This window comes from Notamacropus eugenii, chromosome X (assembly GCF_028372415.1).
Source record: "Notamacropus eugenii isolate mMacEug1 chromosome X, mMacEug1.pri_v2, whole genome shotgun sequence".
Classification (NCBI taxonomy): domain Eukaryota; kingdom Metazoa; phylum Chordata; class Mammalia; order Diprotodontia; family Macropodidae; genus Notamacropus; species Notamacropus eugenii.
In genome coordinates, this window is record NC_092879.1 from 60,418,527 (window position 1) to 60,434,458 (window position 15,932).

General features: G+C 42.0%; 1 protein-coding gene across 1 annotated transcript in view; it reads left to right on the forward strand.

The window, feature by feature from the left end:
• Positions 1-1,783: 1,783 nt before the first annotated feature.
• F9 (coagulation factor IX) overlaps positions 1,784-15,932 on the forward strand; it is a 44,311-nt gene continuing 30,162 nt past the window's right edge. The window contains exons 1-4 of the mRNA XM_072626545.1: positions 1,784-1,911; positions 7,927-8,090; positions 9,028-9,052; positions 14,628-14,741. Coding sequence (XP_072482646.1) covers positions 1,845-1,911; positions 7,927-8,090; positions 9,028-9,052; positions 14,628-14,741 — 370 coding nt within the window. The 5' untranslated portion in view covers positions 1,784-1,844. The remainder of the gene's footprint in view (positions 1,912-7,926; positions 8,091-9,027; positions 9,053-14,627; positions 14,742-15,932) is intronic.

Sequence of the window (15,932 nt, forward strand, 5' to 3'; positions counted from 1 at the left end):
TTGTATGGAGGGGGCGTAGGCAGACAGTGATCAATCCTCCATAGGAGGTCAGAAAACATTCTGTCAATTTCAAAGTGTTATTAAACAAATTCGAGTCATATCTTATTTGTGCTGTTTGTGTTGGCACACTCTATCCACTTTTCAGTCTCTTCAGGTGCATTGGCCTTTATCAGCAAACTCTCCTGCTTTACTTGGAGGCAGGAGAACATAGGGTATCTCTCATTGCCCTTGAGAAACAACTCAGCTGGCCCAGCCTTAAGCAGTGACCAAATACACCACTGAACCAATGAGGAGGTTTGCCCACACACTTAGAGATGGGGACTTTGCCAGCCACAAGCCAGGCATTTACCCTTCCACCCCCCTGAGCTTGGCCGCCACAGAAGGAGCCCTGGATCTAGTCACTGTAGTTCAGGGGACTTGGCATCAGTTGAAGTTGTTCCTCCCCACTAAGGAGACCATTGATCCACTAAATCAACTAATAAGTCGTTGACTATTACAGGATTTCAGATTTAAAAATCAAAGGAAGATAATTTAGAGGTCTTCTAATCCAATATCCTCATGTGACAGAGAAGGAGATTGAGGCCCACAGAGTTGAAATGACTTGCCCAAGGTTACACAAGTCAAAGTGAGAACTGAACCCAGGTCTTCAGAGTTCAAATTTATATTTTGTCCTAGTCATTTAAAGCTAGAAGGGACTTTCCAAGGTCATATGTTTGGATTGTAAAAAAAAATATTTGGGGGGGGGGAGGAAGGAAGGGTGGAACTGAGTCTGTCTTCACACAGCCCCATCAGATGGCATCTGCCAGCTCTTTGACCCTGGGCAACTTCAACTTTCCCGAGCCTCAGTCTCCTCATCTGTCAGATGGGGATAGTCATCTCTTTCTGGAAGACTTCGGACTATAACAGAATAGCATATTTGTCTGGTAGGCCTGAAACGTGGCTCTTCCACTGACTGGCTGTGTGATATTGAGCAAGTTCTTTGCTGTTTCTGGCCTTCGTTCCCCCTTAAGCAAAGAGAGGGGGTGGGACAGAATAACATGTGGGTCACCTAACTCACCCCACAGGAGAGTGGTAAGAGCCAGGTAGATAATGGATCAGAAAGTACTCGGTTTTTTTTCACTTTATTCTTTCTCATGGTTTTTTTTCCCCTTTCGACCTGTTTCTTCTTCCACAACCATGACAAATATGGAAATATGTTTCACATGACAGCACATGTATAAACTATTTCTAACTGCCCACCGTTTTCAGAAGAGGGGAGGGGAGGGAGAAAAATTTGGAACTCAAAGTCTTGTAACAATGAATGCTAAAACTTTTCTTGATACGTAATTGGGGAAAAATACTATTTAAAGGGGGAGAAAAGGAAAGTACTTGACTCAGGAAAATTATGTCAAATGTGGGAGCCTTTACAAGAAGAGGATAATGCTGAGCACAAAGAATGAGTCACTATTGGTGAAATCCCAGGCACTGCAATGTGGCTTCCAGAACACCCCAGATCATACCTCCAGTCCAATGATTAGGTAGGAGCTGGCTTGGGGCTGTGGGAGGGGTCAGAGGGGAAACCTGTAGGAAGATGGAGCCTCATAACCCATGATGCTTCCTCCTCAGCTCTACAATCCCCACATTTCCTTGGTGTTCCCCAAAGAATGGTGGCAAAGCCAATAAGCCCATGATGGCCACTGGCCATCCTTCTTCCTCTACCTTAACAGGCTAGCAGCCAAATCCCAGGGTCCAGCAGCTTTAACTATTTACCAGAAGCAAATATATCTTCATCTGTACTTTGGAACCATCTTTCAACTTCCCTCCTTGCACAATCAACAGCAAAGGTTGTGTGCTCCCGTCTGAACATGACTGACTTACCGCTCCTCCTGATCATTTGCTGTTCAGGATATCTTTTTGGTGCTGAAGGCACAGGTAAGTGTCTTGTTCAATTTCTTTTGGCCACAGGTATAAATGAGCAGCTAGGGATACTTCCTGCTGTCTGATCAGGATGCCAGAGTCAGCCAGTGACATAAAAAATCCACCGAGGTCACACATGGTTTTGTAGGGTTCTAACTTCTCTTTTTGTCAGGGCTCTGTTATTTATTCATTTATATCAATTCTGATCATCTAGAAAATTTCATGATTCTCTTAGATGCTACAGATTTCATGGATTGCTTAAGTTAGAGTTGACCTTTCAATCATCTTGCCAAATTTTCTTAAGTGACAGAGTTAGAAACTAAGGTCCAGGTAGGGAGCGGTCAGGGTATAAGTAGAAAGTGTATTGGACTGGAACTCAGAATTCTTGGCGTCAAGACCAAGCTTTGTCACTGCCTTCTTGTATGGCCTTAGGTAACTCCCATTGCCTCTCTGGGCCTCAGTTTCTACCTTTGTTAAATAAGGGGATTAGACTAGGTGATCTCTAAGGCTCCTTTCAGCTCACATATTCCAGCATTCTGAGATTTGCCTTAGGACTTCAAACTTTAAGTCTAATACTCTTTCCATGAGGCCCCTGTAGACTCTCTCTTTCGGTTAAGCTTAGGCCTTGGAAACAAGATGCCCTTTACCTTCAATAATTAAATTCAATAAACAAGTATTAATCACCTGCTATATGCCAGGCACTGTGCTAAGCTCTAGGGATACAAAAAGAGCAAAAGACAGTCCCTGCCCATCTTTAGGAGCTTATGATACAACTTTAAACCTGTCATCTCCTGAATAGAAAAAGATTGTTTTGTTGTTGCCTAGTTTTCCAGTGAGTCTGACTCTTTGTGACCTCATTTGGGTTGTTTTTGTTTTTGTTTTGTTTTGCAAAGGTAGTGGTTTTCCACTTCCTTCTCCAACTCAGCCCCCTCCCCCCCATGACTTATTTTGCTTTATTTATCTGAATACAAGCTGTTTCCCCCCAGTAGATTGTAAGCTCCCTGACAGCAGAGACTATTGTGTTTTTGTCTTTGTATCCCCAGTACCTAGCAAAGCACCTAGTACATTATAGACAGTTTGGCAAATGCTTGGCGAATTGAATTGAACCTTACAAATGAGGGTCAGAGGTAGAAACACTTGTTCAAGGTCCCACAGCTAGTAAGTGTCAGAAGTGGGATTGGAACCCAGTTCTTCCTGACTTCGAGCCCAGCAAGCTATCTACTACTAGGCCATGGTGTTTGTTCTACACTGTCCTTTCCAGCCAGGTAAAGTCAGAACCACCATGCCAACTTGCTTGTCTACTGTAGACAAACCTCTTCACCCTTCAAAGTTATCCAAGGTACTTGAAAGGTGAACAGCTCCACAAGGTTTAATTGCTTGCTACTATTTTAAGGATCTATCTCTTTCACTTGAAGTTTGCAGGTTGCAATGCAACCATTTAACTTTTCATTAGAACATTGAGATTTATCTGCAAAGCCTATCGCCACTGTCACAGTTAGAAAGGAAGGGCTTTTATATGTCTCTAAGCTGTTGGAGTTGATATTTTAGGACTCTTTGTACTCAAGAGAGATCTCTAGGGGAGGGAAGCAAGACTGAGAGCTTGCTTAGGAGTTGGAGCATATTTTCACCAGGATATTGACAAGCTGGAGTACATCCAGGGGAGGGTGATCAAGGCTATAAGGAGAATGGAGGCCATATTATTCATATTATTGGTGGAAAGGGTTACAGGCTTGGAGTCAATTCCATTCAAAAAGCAATTATTAAGCATCCATTTCATTTCAGCAACTTAGTACTAGAGGGAACCTTATAGGTCATCTGGTTCAAGCTGCTCATTTTATAGATGTGGAAACTGAGGCCCAGAGAGGGGAAGTGACTTGAATAACATTATTACCACACACAACAGGTAAGGGAAGCAGGTCTTCTGATTCTAAGCCATCACTGTTTCCCACCAGGCACTAAAGACAAAAAGACAAGATGAAAACCAATCTTTGCCTTCAAGGGGCTTATATACTACCAAGGGATACTACCTGGCTACATGTTAGGAAGTTCAGGATAGTTTGAGAAAAGAGAGACTATTAACAACAGGGGGAGTCAGAAAGGTTTCCTGCAGCTGGGGGTGGGGGAGCAGCTGAGTGGAGGACTAAAGGAAGCTAAGGATTCGAAGAAGTGGAGATTAGGAGGAAATGCTTTCCAGGCTTCTGGGCTAGCCAATGCCAAGACATGAAGGTTGGGGACAATAGACTTACCGGATGAGTGCTCACTTTTTTAGCCTCTTATTTTTATTCTATGTATGTCTTTTATTTTTATATGTGATTCTCCTTAAATCACAGACTGTGAGGTTTAAGTTTGGAGGTGGAGATAAAATGCCAACTTAGTGGATGTTAGCAAGTGGGGCTTGATCAAAGAGTTCAAGAAAAGGAAAAATGGGAAGTCTGGAACAATAGGCTGGACTCTCCATGGAGGGCTTTAAGTATTCTGCTGAAGAATTTGTATTTTACCCTAGAGAAAAGAGGGAGCCACTAAAGATGTCTGAGCATGGGAGCAGCCTATTCAGACTTGGAACTTATAAAGATGATTTGAGTAGCTATGCAAGAGGATGCACTGGCAAAAGGAAAGGGTGAAAAGGGAAGCCCACATAGAAGGATATTGCGTTACTCTGGTTTAAAACTGAAGAGGACCAAATCTAGGCTGAATAGAAAGGGATGAATGAGAAAGATGTTGTAAAGGTCAAAGTGAGAATACTTTGCAACTAACTGGAGAAGGATAGGAGAGAACCAAGACTTGAGGATGGTGTCTGGAAGGACTATGGTACCCTTAACAGAAATGGTAATATTTGGACAAGAGGCAGGTTTAAGGGGGGAAATGATGAGTTACATTTCAGTTGGGCTGAGTGTGAGATGCCCATAGGGTCTTCAGATGGAAATGTCTAGTAGTTAGCTGGTGATGAGGAGAGAGATTAGGGCTGGATATGGAACTTTGGAAGTCACCTTAATAGAAAATATTACTGAGCTAATGAGGGGGAGGAGAAAGAAGAGGATGAAGATGGTGATGATGACAACAAAGAAGAAGACTATGATGATGATGGTGGTGGTGATGATGAAGGGGAAGGAGGGAATCCAGAAGGGGACAGGGACCATGGGAGATGGGATGTGGTTGATAATCCAGGAAAGGAGGTCAAGAAGGAAGGGACAGAGAAATAGGAGAAGAACCAGAAAAAAGAAATAGTGTCATAAAACCCAAGAGACAGCAGGAAGAAAGAAGTAATTAGCAATATAAAAAGTTGTAGAGACGTCAAGAATAGGAGGAAATGGCATCCTATTTAGCAGGTAATCTTAGGGGCAAAATTTCAGTTAAATGGTAATTTCCAAGGATCAACAAAATGAGTAGAAAGGAAGGAATAAGAGATGATGGGAGTCAATAAAACTGTGGGTATTTAGTGTGGAGAAAAGTAAGTGGTTGTTGTTTAGTCATTTTTCAGTGGTGTCTGACTCTTTGTGACTCCAAGTGAGGTTTTCTTGGCAAAGATACTGGAGTGGTTTGCCATTTCCTTCTCCAGTTCATTTTACAGATGAAGAAACTAAGGCAAACAGGGTAAAGTGACTTGCTTAGGGTCACATAGCTAGTAATTGCCTGAAGTTAGATTTGAACTCAGGCCTTCCTGATTCCAGGCCTGGTGCTCTATCTACTGTAGTGATATCTACCTACCCCAAGAGTCATGATAATTGTAATCAAAGGGCTGAGGATTGTCTTACAAGGAATTACATTTATTAATGAAGATATTATTACACTTACTATGGTTGGCCACAGAGGCAGAAGTAGGGCAAAGGGGTGGAAATTCTAGGGAAGTGGATTTTGGTCTAGTATGTCAACAAAATACCTTAGAGAGCCATTAAAAGCAGAATATATATTCTTGAGATAGGGTAGCTAAGTGGCACAGTGAATAGAGCACCAGGTCTGGAATCAGGAAGACTTTTACTTTGAGAATTCAAATCCAGCCTCAGACCCTTCCTAGCTGTGTGATCCTGGGCAAGCCACTGCACCTTGTTTGCCTCAGTTTCCTCATCTGTAAGATAGGCTGAAGAAGGAAATGGAAAACCAGTATCCTTGTCAAGAAAACCCCAAATGGGATCACAAAGAGTCAAACACAACTGAGATTACTGAACAACAAAAATTTTGTGAGGTAAAGAGTTCCCTGTTACTGGAGGGTTTCAAGAGTAGGCCAGTTACTAAGGATTTTGTAGAGGCAAATCATGCTCAAGGTGATAGTGATGGGGTTCAGACTCTTGGAACCTCCTTGAACTCCCCTTGAATCTTCCCACTTGTCTGGCCTTTCATACTCAAATCTGTTGCTCTTAACCTAGCCTGGACTTCCACTGTCTGTTATCTCTGGATTGCCCCCACATGCTTCCCACCCAAGCCCTCCATTGTCTGATATCTCCTGATTGCCTCCAGCTGTTTCCAACCCTTGACCAGTCACCCCAGTCCATTAAGATCTTCCTTGGACTTCTCCTCAAGACCCTCCCTAAACCCCTCCTCCCATCACCCTAGACTACCAGACCACCCCCAGATCCCTCCTACAGTCTTTTCTGTATTTAAGTTCCATCTTGCCTCCATGAAGGTGCTCAGATTCAATCCAGTTCTCTCTCTGGCCTGCTTGTTAATACGAGCATTACAAATGCTTAAGCTCCTTAAAAGTCAACCCGATATGGTCAGTCTTTAATAAACTTTGTTTTTCTTCTGCTTTAAGAAAGCTTGAGTCAAATTCATTCGAGCAGGACCCAGTGTGTTGGTATTTGGGGTCCCCAGCATTCCAAACCTTAACAATAGTTAAAACTAGGTGACCTTTGCAATACCTCCCAACTATAGCATTATATTATTCTATGATACCTTTCTTTCTATGAATGATTGATTAAACATATATTTCTGTGAATATTAATTTAAATATTGCTGCATCAAATTGAAATATTGAAATCAATAGAGTATAGTAAGCCTAATCACCACAATCAACAGTCAGGATCCCACAACCTCTGACATTGGCCTGCCCAAAAGAATAGGAATGGATGCTGGTGATGTCAAGGATCAGCTGTTGCTGAGATTATTATACACAGTTTTTACTACTCAGTCCTTTGGAGGATTTCGTGCCTAAGACCTCAAACATCAACACTGTGTGGCCAAACCATTTGGGCTACTGTTTTCTGAAAGGATGAAGTGATCTGAAATCCCAGGTCTGATCATGTTGCCCACCCACCCACCCAAAACTCCAGTGGCTCTCCCTATCACCTCCAGGATCAAATACAAAGAAATCTCGATGGCATTCAAAGCCCTTTGGAACTTGGCATTCCCCCTTATCCTTTCCAGCCTTCTGACACCCATATACACTTCTTTCCAGTGACATTGGCCTCTTTGCTGATGTTTAAACAATATGCCCCTTCTGTAGACTCAGGATTTTCATTAGACAGGCCTGGAATATTCTCTCTCCTCATCTCTGTCTCCTGGTGTCCTTCAAGTCTCAGCCAAAGTCTCACTTTCTATAAGAAATCTTTCCCAATCTCCCTTAATCTTAATGCCTTCCCTCTGTTGAATATTTCCTATTTATCCTGTATATAGCCTGTCTATACACAGTTGTCTGCACATTGTCTCACCTGTTAGGCTATATGATCCTTGAGCAAAAGTATCATCTTTTGCCTTTCTTTGCATCCTCGGTGTTGGTACAGTGACTGACTGCAACTTACTGGGTTGTCTCAAGGTGATTACCAAGGATCTGATGAGTTCTAATTTAAGGATTTCTTTTTAACCTCAGGCTAAAAAAGAAAGTCTAATGGTCTTTTAGTACCATAAAGGTCCTGGTTAAAAGAAAAATTAAATTTAAATTCGCAAAAATGGGTCTATAAGTTTCCATGGGAAGGCTCTCATCCTGAGCTCTGATGGCAAAATTACCTTGGGGCTCATCTAGACTGAAAATAAAATCATTCTTTGGACCAGTCTTTCCTGACCTTATGCTTATAGTATGTTTACTGACTTTAATTTCAGTTTTTCTTGACCATGAAAATGCCTCCAAGATTCTTAGTCGACCAAAGAGGTATAACTCAGGTAAACTGGAAGAATTTGTTCAAGGAAACCTTGAAAGAGAATGCAGAGAAGAAAAATGTAGTTTTGAAGAGGCCCGAGAAGTTTTTGAAAACACAGAAAAGACAGTAAGTATTTCTTACTAACACCCTCTTTCCATTCTTCATCATGATGTATAATTGTTCCAAGGTTCTCAAAGGCTCTGCCAGTAGAATTCAAGCCCTGGCAGATCCCTGCAAAGAGGAAAGGCTTCAGAAGAAGCAAGCCTAGTAAAATATGGAGAAAGAGACTCCTTGCTGTGTGGCTGACCCACAAATGAAGGATTGGAGGGGAGGGTAGGATCACAACAACTCACAAAAACAACTTAAGGAAAGGGATTCCAATCTGTGTTGGAGAAAGGAATACCCCTGTTGATGAAAGCACAAAACTGTACAAGTGAAGGGTAAAAGAATAGTTTAATAACCATATACTTGGACAATGTAGATGATGGAATATGATGGATTTGGAATTTGATTGATTTCTTAGGATATGACACATGATTATATTTTAAATCATTTTTTTAAAAGTCACCATTCATGATTTTAAAGAGCAGATGGAGAGATCTGCTTCACTAGGTAAATGTTTAACAACCAGGTTTCTGAAAAAAAATGTATGCTCAGCACACTTTTACATTTAATCTCATTAGAAACATTTTCTCCATCACTTTCTTGAGTCTAAAAAAAATCAACAAAACAAATCAAGCCTTGATTTGTAGCATTTGATGATTTCAAAGGTATAAATTTAAGAATCTGATCTCAAGATCTGGTATAATCTGACTTCAGCTTATTTTCCTCACCTCCAATCCTGAGGTTAGAATTACATATGTTATCAGACATGGTCACTGTATCAGCAATCTTTTTGCTTAAATGATTTTCTTTATTACAAGGGAGGGATCCGTTCTATTTGAGAAATATATCAGAACTGAATGCAATTTAAAAACTAAAGGCATTAGTAAAAGTTGTTTTAAATATATAAAGAGATAAGTAGCATCACCATTCATTTTCTCCTATTGCTCTCTTTTCATAGACTGAATTTTGGAAGCAATACGTGGGTAAGTATCAATTTCATTTCACTGTAAACAAATATGACATATATCAATGGTATCTGTCAGAGGGGTTGCTGAACCATCAACTCATTCATGCTATGACCCAGGTTTCGAGAGTGAGGCCCTTCTGGGAGGTCTTACCTCTGCTGGAGGTCTTCTAAAAACTGGGACGGGGTACCTCACTTGATACTGGTCAAGAATGCAGATGTTATTATCCCCTGGAAGCTGAACTCAGAGAGGTAGGGTCACACAACTAGAAAGTCAGGGAGTTAGACATCACACCCAGCACTTTTAAGTCTGAAGTTCCATGCTTTTTTAACTCTAGCCTTGCCACCTTCTCTCATGAGCACTGTTATAACCTGGGTGAACAGAGGGGGACAGGGGAGAGATTGGACATCACGAGCTAGATGATGTAACCCCTTGTCCTATTTGCCAGCACAGCAATCAACCAATAAGCTTTTATTAAATGCCTACTATGTGAGCAGCTAGATGCCTCAGGGGATAGAGTGCCAGTCCTGGAGTTAGGAAGACCTGAGTTCCAATCTGACCTCAGACACTTACTAGCTGTGTGATACTGGGCAAGTCACTTACCTCAGTTTACCTAAGTTTCCTTATCTTTAAAATCAGCTGGAGAAGGAAATAGCAAACTACTCCTATGTTTTTGCCAAGAAGGGTCAGACATGACTGAAAAAGGAGTAAACTATGGCCAGGCACTATGCTAAGCCCTGAGGATGCAATGAAAGGCAAAAGGCAGGCCCCACTCCCACCACCACCACCTCAGGACCTCATAATCTAATGGGAGAAAATATACAAACTATGTATAAAGATGCTAAAGACAAGATAAATAGAAAATACAGGGAAGGCACTATAAGGTGGGGCTTTAGTTGGGACTTAAAGAAAGCCAGGAGGCTGAGTTCAAGAGCAAAAGCATTCCAGGTCTGGGAGGCAGACAGAGGAAGTGCAGAAAAGGGGGAAGAACTGGATTCTGAATGTTGGGAAGTTTTCATTGGAGAAGCAGGTCAAACTCCTTTATAGCCCAGCCGCTAGGTGGAGTCAAGGAAAGGGAGTTAGACCTAGGAGTTGGCAAGACCTGAGTTCAAAAGTTGCCTCTGATATTTACTAGTTGTACAACCTGAGCAAGTCACTTAATCTGTCAAGAGAGATAAATTAGAGCGCCAACATCCCAGGCAAATGAAAATGTTCAGTTTAGACACTGCTTTGCATTTCAATGGCTACTATTACCATAGTTATTACAATATGGGTATGGTCTTTCTTTTTTCTTTCACTCCCACCAAGGGAAGCCAAGGCCCTCACTCAAATGCAAAGCCTCCAAGTCCTAGGACTCCAGTCTCAATCCTGCCTTAGGCACACACCTAGGAATTGTGGGACTTTAAGCTGTATACTTAAGATCTCTGCACTTCAGAGCAATAGATAGAGTCACCAATAACAAGATGAAAGGCCAGGGGTCTACCAGTTCAACTACCGATTAATTAGTAGTGTAATCTTGCACTACCCTTGGCAGGCAGGGACCTTGAGTCCTGTCTCAGATACTCACCAGTTGAGTGATCTTGGAGAAGTCACTGAACCTTTTTTCAGCCTCAGTTTGATCTTCTGTAAAATGGGGCTGCAACTTAACAATAGTTGACGTTTGTATAGTGTTTTGCAGCTTGCCTAGTACACCTAAATACATTTCATTGGTGCTTTACCACACAACTGTGAGGTAGGCACTATAGGCATTATCTCATCTGATAGATGAAGAAGTCAAAAGATCTGAGAAGATAAAAGGATTTGTCCATGGTCACACAAGTACTAAATGCCAGAGATTAAATTTGCACTCAGATGTTGTCTTCTCCAAGCCCAGCACTCTCCTCACTACATCTGACCCCGTTCCGCCTCAGGAACAATCTCTGAATCACCTCCCAAAGTTGGTGTGAAGATCAGAGGAGATAATATATACAAAGTGCTTGGCAACTGGAAGAAAGATTTGGGTTCAGACTCTATCTTTGACACATACCGGGTAGATGATCAACCTCTCAATGCCACCAGGTAACTAACTCTCTAAAACTTTAAGCTACAGTTTCTTATCTTCATTTGTGGAGGGATATTTCACACTGGGAGTCCCCTAAGCCAACGAAAACATAGGTTCAGTCCCTATCCTTATTACTATTACAGAGGCAACATAGAGAGATGGACTCAGAGCCAGGAAGAACCGGGTTCGAGAACCACCTCTGAAACATACTAGCTACTGATGCTAAGCCAAACATTTAATCTCTCAGTGCCCCCAGCCAACTGGCCAAGACTATAAGTTTCTGAACAAGTTGTAGAGGGAATTTCCTCCCCTGGGAGTTCCCTTTATCAACATAAACACAAATCTAGTCCCTATTCCCATTATGTATTAGCTGCCCCTCATGCCCCTTTGGCAGTTTACTTTCCTTCTCTGTAAACTGAGGGGACTGGCCAAGCTGATATCCAAGGTCCTTTCCCACTCTGCCCATCTCTGACTCCATGACTGTCTAGCAAAACATAGTTCTTCAGTAAAGACCAACTTAGCAGCTCTAAAGATGAATGTTTCACTTGGCATGAGCTACCGGCCTGTCTTCTTTGACCCCTCTTAACCTTTAGCCCTGCCTAACCCCCCAGCAAACCCCAAGAAGCCCCTATGGGAAGGCTGAAGACAAGATGAAGTGCCACTGGCTGCCAGGCCCTGCTTCAGCCAACGAGTGGCTGCATAGCTGGCTCGCAGCCCAGGCCTTCACTGCAACATCCTCAATAATTCAGAAGAGTTAGCCCATAATGCAAAGTGCTAGCAGAGTTTGTTTGGAAACAAGTACCCAACAATGCTGAGAATATAAACCAGTGCTACCATCTTTTGTTGCTGCTCTCAAGCAATAGAAAGAAATTAGAGTATTTGGACAAACATGCAGGGACAAGCAGCATAGGGGAATGTGGTCACATAACTGGGGTGAGTAGTTTTCCCCTGAGGAAAGAATATAGCCCTTGCGTTGGGTTCACAGAGATGGGGCAAGCATTCGGAACAGAGGAGGTCACTTGGCAACAGCAGTACAACCAGCACAGCATTGGAAGCCATACGGGAAAAAAGGCACAAGGATAAAAAGGAAAGTGTAGGTTAAGAGCACAGGGTGAATGCAACATGAAGTAGACCGGGGAAGGCAGAATGGTGTCAGCCTAGAGAAGTTCTTGAATGCCAGGCACAAGTTTGAACCTTCCTTAGCAGAAAATAGGGAGCCACTGAAGATTTTTCAGCAGATTAACATGAACAAATCAATGCAAAAAAATAACTATTCTGGCAGTGATATAAAAGAGAGATTAGAAGGAGAAGACCCTGGGCAAATCACTTCGACTATCTGTGCCTCAGGGTCCTCATCAGTAAAATGACAGAGTTATACTAGATGATGTCTGAGGTCCCTTCCAGCTCTAAACCTATGATCCTATGTGTCACAAGTTCTGGGCAAGTCCCCTCACATCCCTGGTGAAGGGGTTAGATGAGATGAATCCTCAGGTCCTTTCCACCTCTAGATCTAAATAAGTTTCATGATCTGTACAATGAGGAGGTTGGACAAGATGTCCTCTAAGGTCCCTTCCAGGAGTAAAGTTACGATCTATAAAAGAGTGACAATAGTACAGGTAGGTCATGATAAGGATACTAGAGTGACAGCAGTGGGTATAACGAAGTGGAGAGCGGTGCTTGGGGGTTGGCATTAGGGAGAGGGAATCTATAGCACCCAGTAAAAAATGACAGTGAAGGAAGACTCAAAGATAACCCAAGGTTTTGGCCATGGGAGACTACACATATAGGGGTGCTAGATACAAAATTAATAGAGGCCAAAGGAAGAATGGGTTTAGAAAGAAGGATAATGAGCTTAGTTTGGGACATAAAGAGTTTGAGATGTTGCTGAGATATCTTCATGAAGGCTATAGGCATTTGGAGTGCAGAAGAAATGGCAGGGCTAGAGACAAGTTTGGAAATTTCCAACTAAGGGGTGGTAGGTAATGCCATGGGAGCAGATGAGATTGCCAAAGGAGAGACTGTGAAGAGAAATGAGAGCTTATGGTAAACCTCTGAGGACCACCTATATTGTGGAGTTGAGATGGAAAACAAGGAGCTAATAAAGGATACTAAAAAAAAAAAAGTAGTTGGAGAAGCAAATGGAGAACTGAGAGTGAGATCGTTCAGAGACCAAGGGAGGAGAGAGTAGTCAGTGGGAGGAATGGTTAACAGTGCAAAATGCTGAAGATAGATTAACAAAAACAGCCAAACAAAGACCACAGGATTTAACTATTAGATCATTGGTGACCTTAAAGAGAGCACTCAGAATAATGGTGAAAGTAGCAGCCACTCTATGATGGTTTGAGGAGGGCAATGAGTATAAACATTCAGCAGCAAATAGGAAGAAAGAGTTGGGACAGTAGCTAGATGAAATAGAAAGACCAAAGGAAGATTTTTATTAAGGACTATATGTTTATAGATCAACAGGAAAGAGCCAGTGGAAAGGGAAAGACTTAATATGCACATAGGAGGTGCTAGAGCAGTGTCCTAGAGAAAGTAGAGAGGAATAAGATTGAGGGCATACGTAAAGGGGTAAGCCTGCCTAATAGTAGGAATACATATTCTGTGACTGAAATGAAGGTAAGAAAGGGTAAGGATTCTTAATTTTGAGAAATGGAAGAGTAAGGAGCTACCTCTATGCTGATTAACTGCTCTGCCCCTAGCCAGGGTAGTTCCTTATTAGACAGACATAAATAATCCAAAGGCCTGCTAGCTTAGTAGTAGCAGCTGCCAGAGATTGTGTTCCCCTAGCCTAGTCTTCAAGGACTCAGGACTAACTACCTCCATGCTAGGATGAGGTATCAGAAAAAGACTTTAGTGGAAGAATATGAAAAAAAGTTCTAGTAAACCAGATTTCTTATTATTACCCTTCCTCTATCAACTTCATTTTTCCTTCTCTTTCCCACTACCTATATCTCTATATTAATGGCAAGACCCTAAGTCTCAAGCAACTTGGCTAGTACTTGAAAATCTAAGTAAAGGTACTGTACGTGAAGGAACAACCTCTACAAGACAAGTAATATTGTATAAAAGAAGCAGTACTGGACTCAGACTCAGAACGCTAGAAGGAGGCCTAGATATGTATGCATATGTATGGAAGAGATCTTGACTCTCCATGGACTCATCTCCATGGGTATCCTTTAAAATGTAAATAAAACCTTGCAAACCAGAGGACTTGTAAGAAGGGTGGCTACCCTTGGGAGAGTGTCATTTGCTGAAGTATCCCACCTCTAACATTCTACTCTCATCCTCAGGATATGTACAGTCCAAATCCAGTGCTTTTCTCACCATACTCAGCTACCCTTCATTCCTCAAGGAATTCTCCTAGAAGCTCCAAAAATATTGAGATCATTAATGTCTAAGGACAACTAGTTTATATTTCAAATCAGCAGTTCTGTCCTGATGCTGAATATAGGCTCCTTTCCTCTCTGTACTTGGGAGTCTGAGGAGTTGAAGTGGGTTCTGTGGGCAGTTTCTCTGCTAATTCATTATGTTGCTCTTTCTATCTCAAAGATGGCGATCAGTGTGAGTCAAATCCCTGCTTAAATGGAGGTGTGTGCAAGGATGAAATCAATGCCTATGAGTGCTGGTGCCCAAGGGGATATGAAGGAAAAAACTGTGAATTAGGTAAGTCAATACTGTCCAGAATTGATTCCTGTTGAAAAACTGCTTAACACACAAAATGGGCACACAAAATGGACAAATACAACATTTTCATTCTCAGGACATTTAATTTTTTTCACAATGTTTACTTTCTGCTTTCTAAAACATCAGATACATTTGTAATGGTCATGAAGTCACTGCCTAGAACCACACTGTCATTATGGGGACGCACAATGACTCAGAGACTATATCTAGACCAGTCAGGTAGCACTGGAAGTGACAAAGAAACTTAGCCCTCTAAATGCCTGCAGGCTCCCTCTTCAGCCAAACCATAGGACAGAAGAGGGAGACTACTGATTGTTGGTCATTAAGAAGGCCTTGGAGGAGTTAGATTTGTCAGTTCATCAACTCAATTCAACAAACATCTATTAAATGCCTACCATGCACAAGGCAGTAAAGATGGTAATACTCCAATGGATCATTCTCCTCAATGCAAGCATCTCCTCCAATGAAGCAAATTGCAACTTATCCATGCCTGCCCGTCATGCCTTACTGTTCTCTATGTCTTCCCATAAGTTCACTATCAGGGGAGAGAGTGAGAGGATACTCAATCTGCCAGGGAACCTTCTTTGCATTCTCTTTACATCACAAAAGTAACAATGGAGCTCCAAGGTGGTCCACTGGTTATCCTTCACTCTTGTCATATTCTTCTTTTCTCATACATTTCTTGGATGACATCCTTCATAATGTTCTCCTGTGTAATTCCTTGCTAGTTATGTACTACTGTTTGTTGCTGACCATCATGCACTTCTCCACAGTGCTAAGGCTGCAAAGACAAAAGTGATAAGTAGTCATGCCCTCTAGAAGCTTACGTACAATTCAATTCAATTCTACCAGAATTTATGATATGCTTACTCTGTGCCAGGATAGGTGTTGGGAATACAAGACAACAGTGCCTTCTGCCTTCAAAGAGTTTCCATTTGACTGGACTCTTCTGGAAGTCCCTTTTTACCAAAAGCAGAGAATCAGAGAGATTCTTAACAAACTGGAATCATTCCCTCCTGGAGTCATAGAAAATGCCAATAGGGAACTGCTTTTCTGGATAAATATCATGACTACCCCCTCCCCCACCATCCATTTGGCTATGGTCACATAGAACCAGGGAAACTAACATCTGAATTCCAATGAGGTAGACCAGTACCCACTCCTTATACA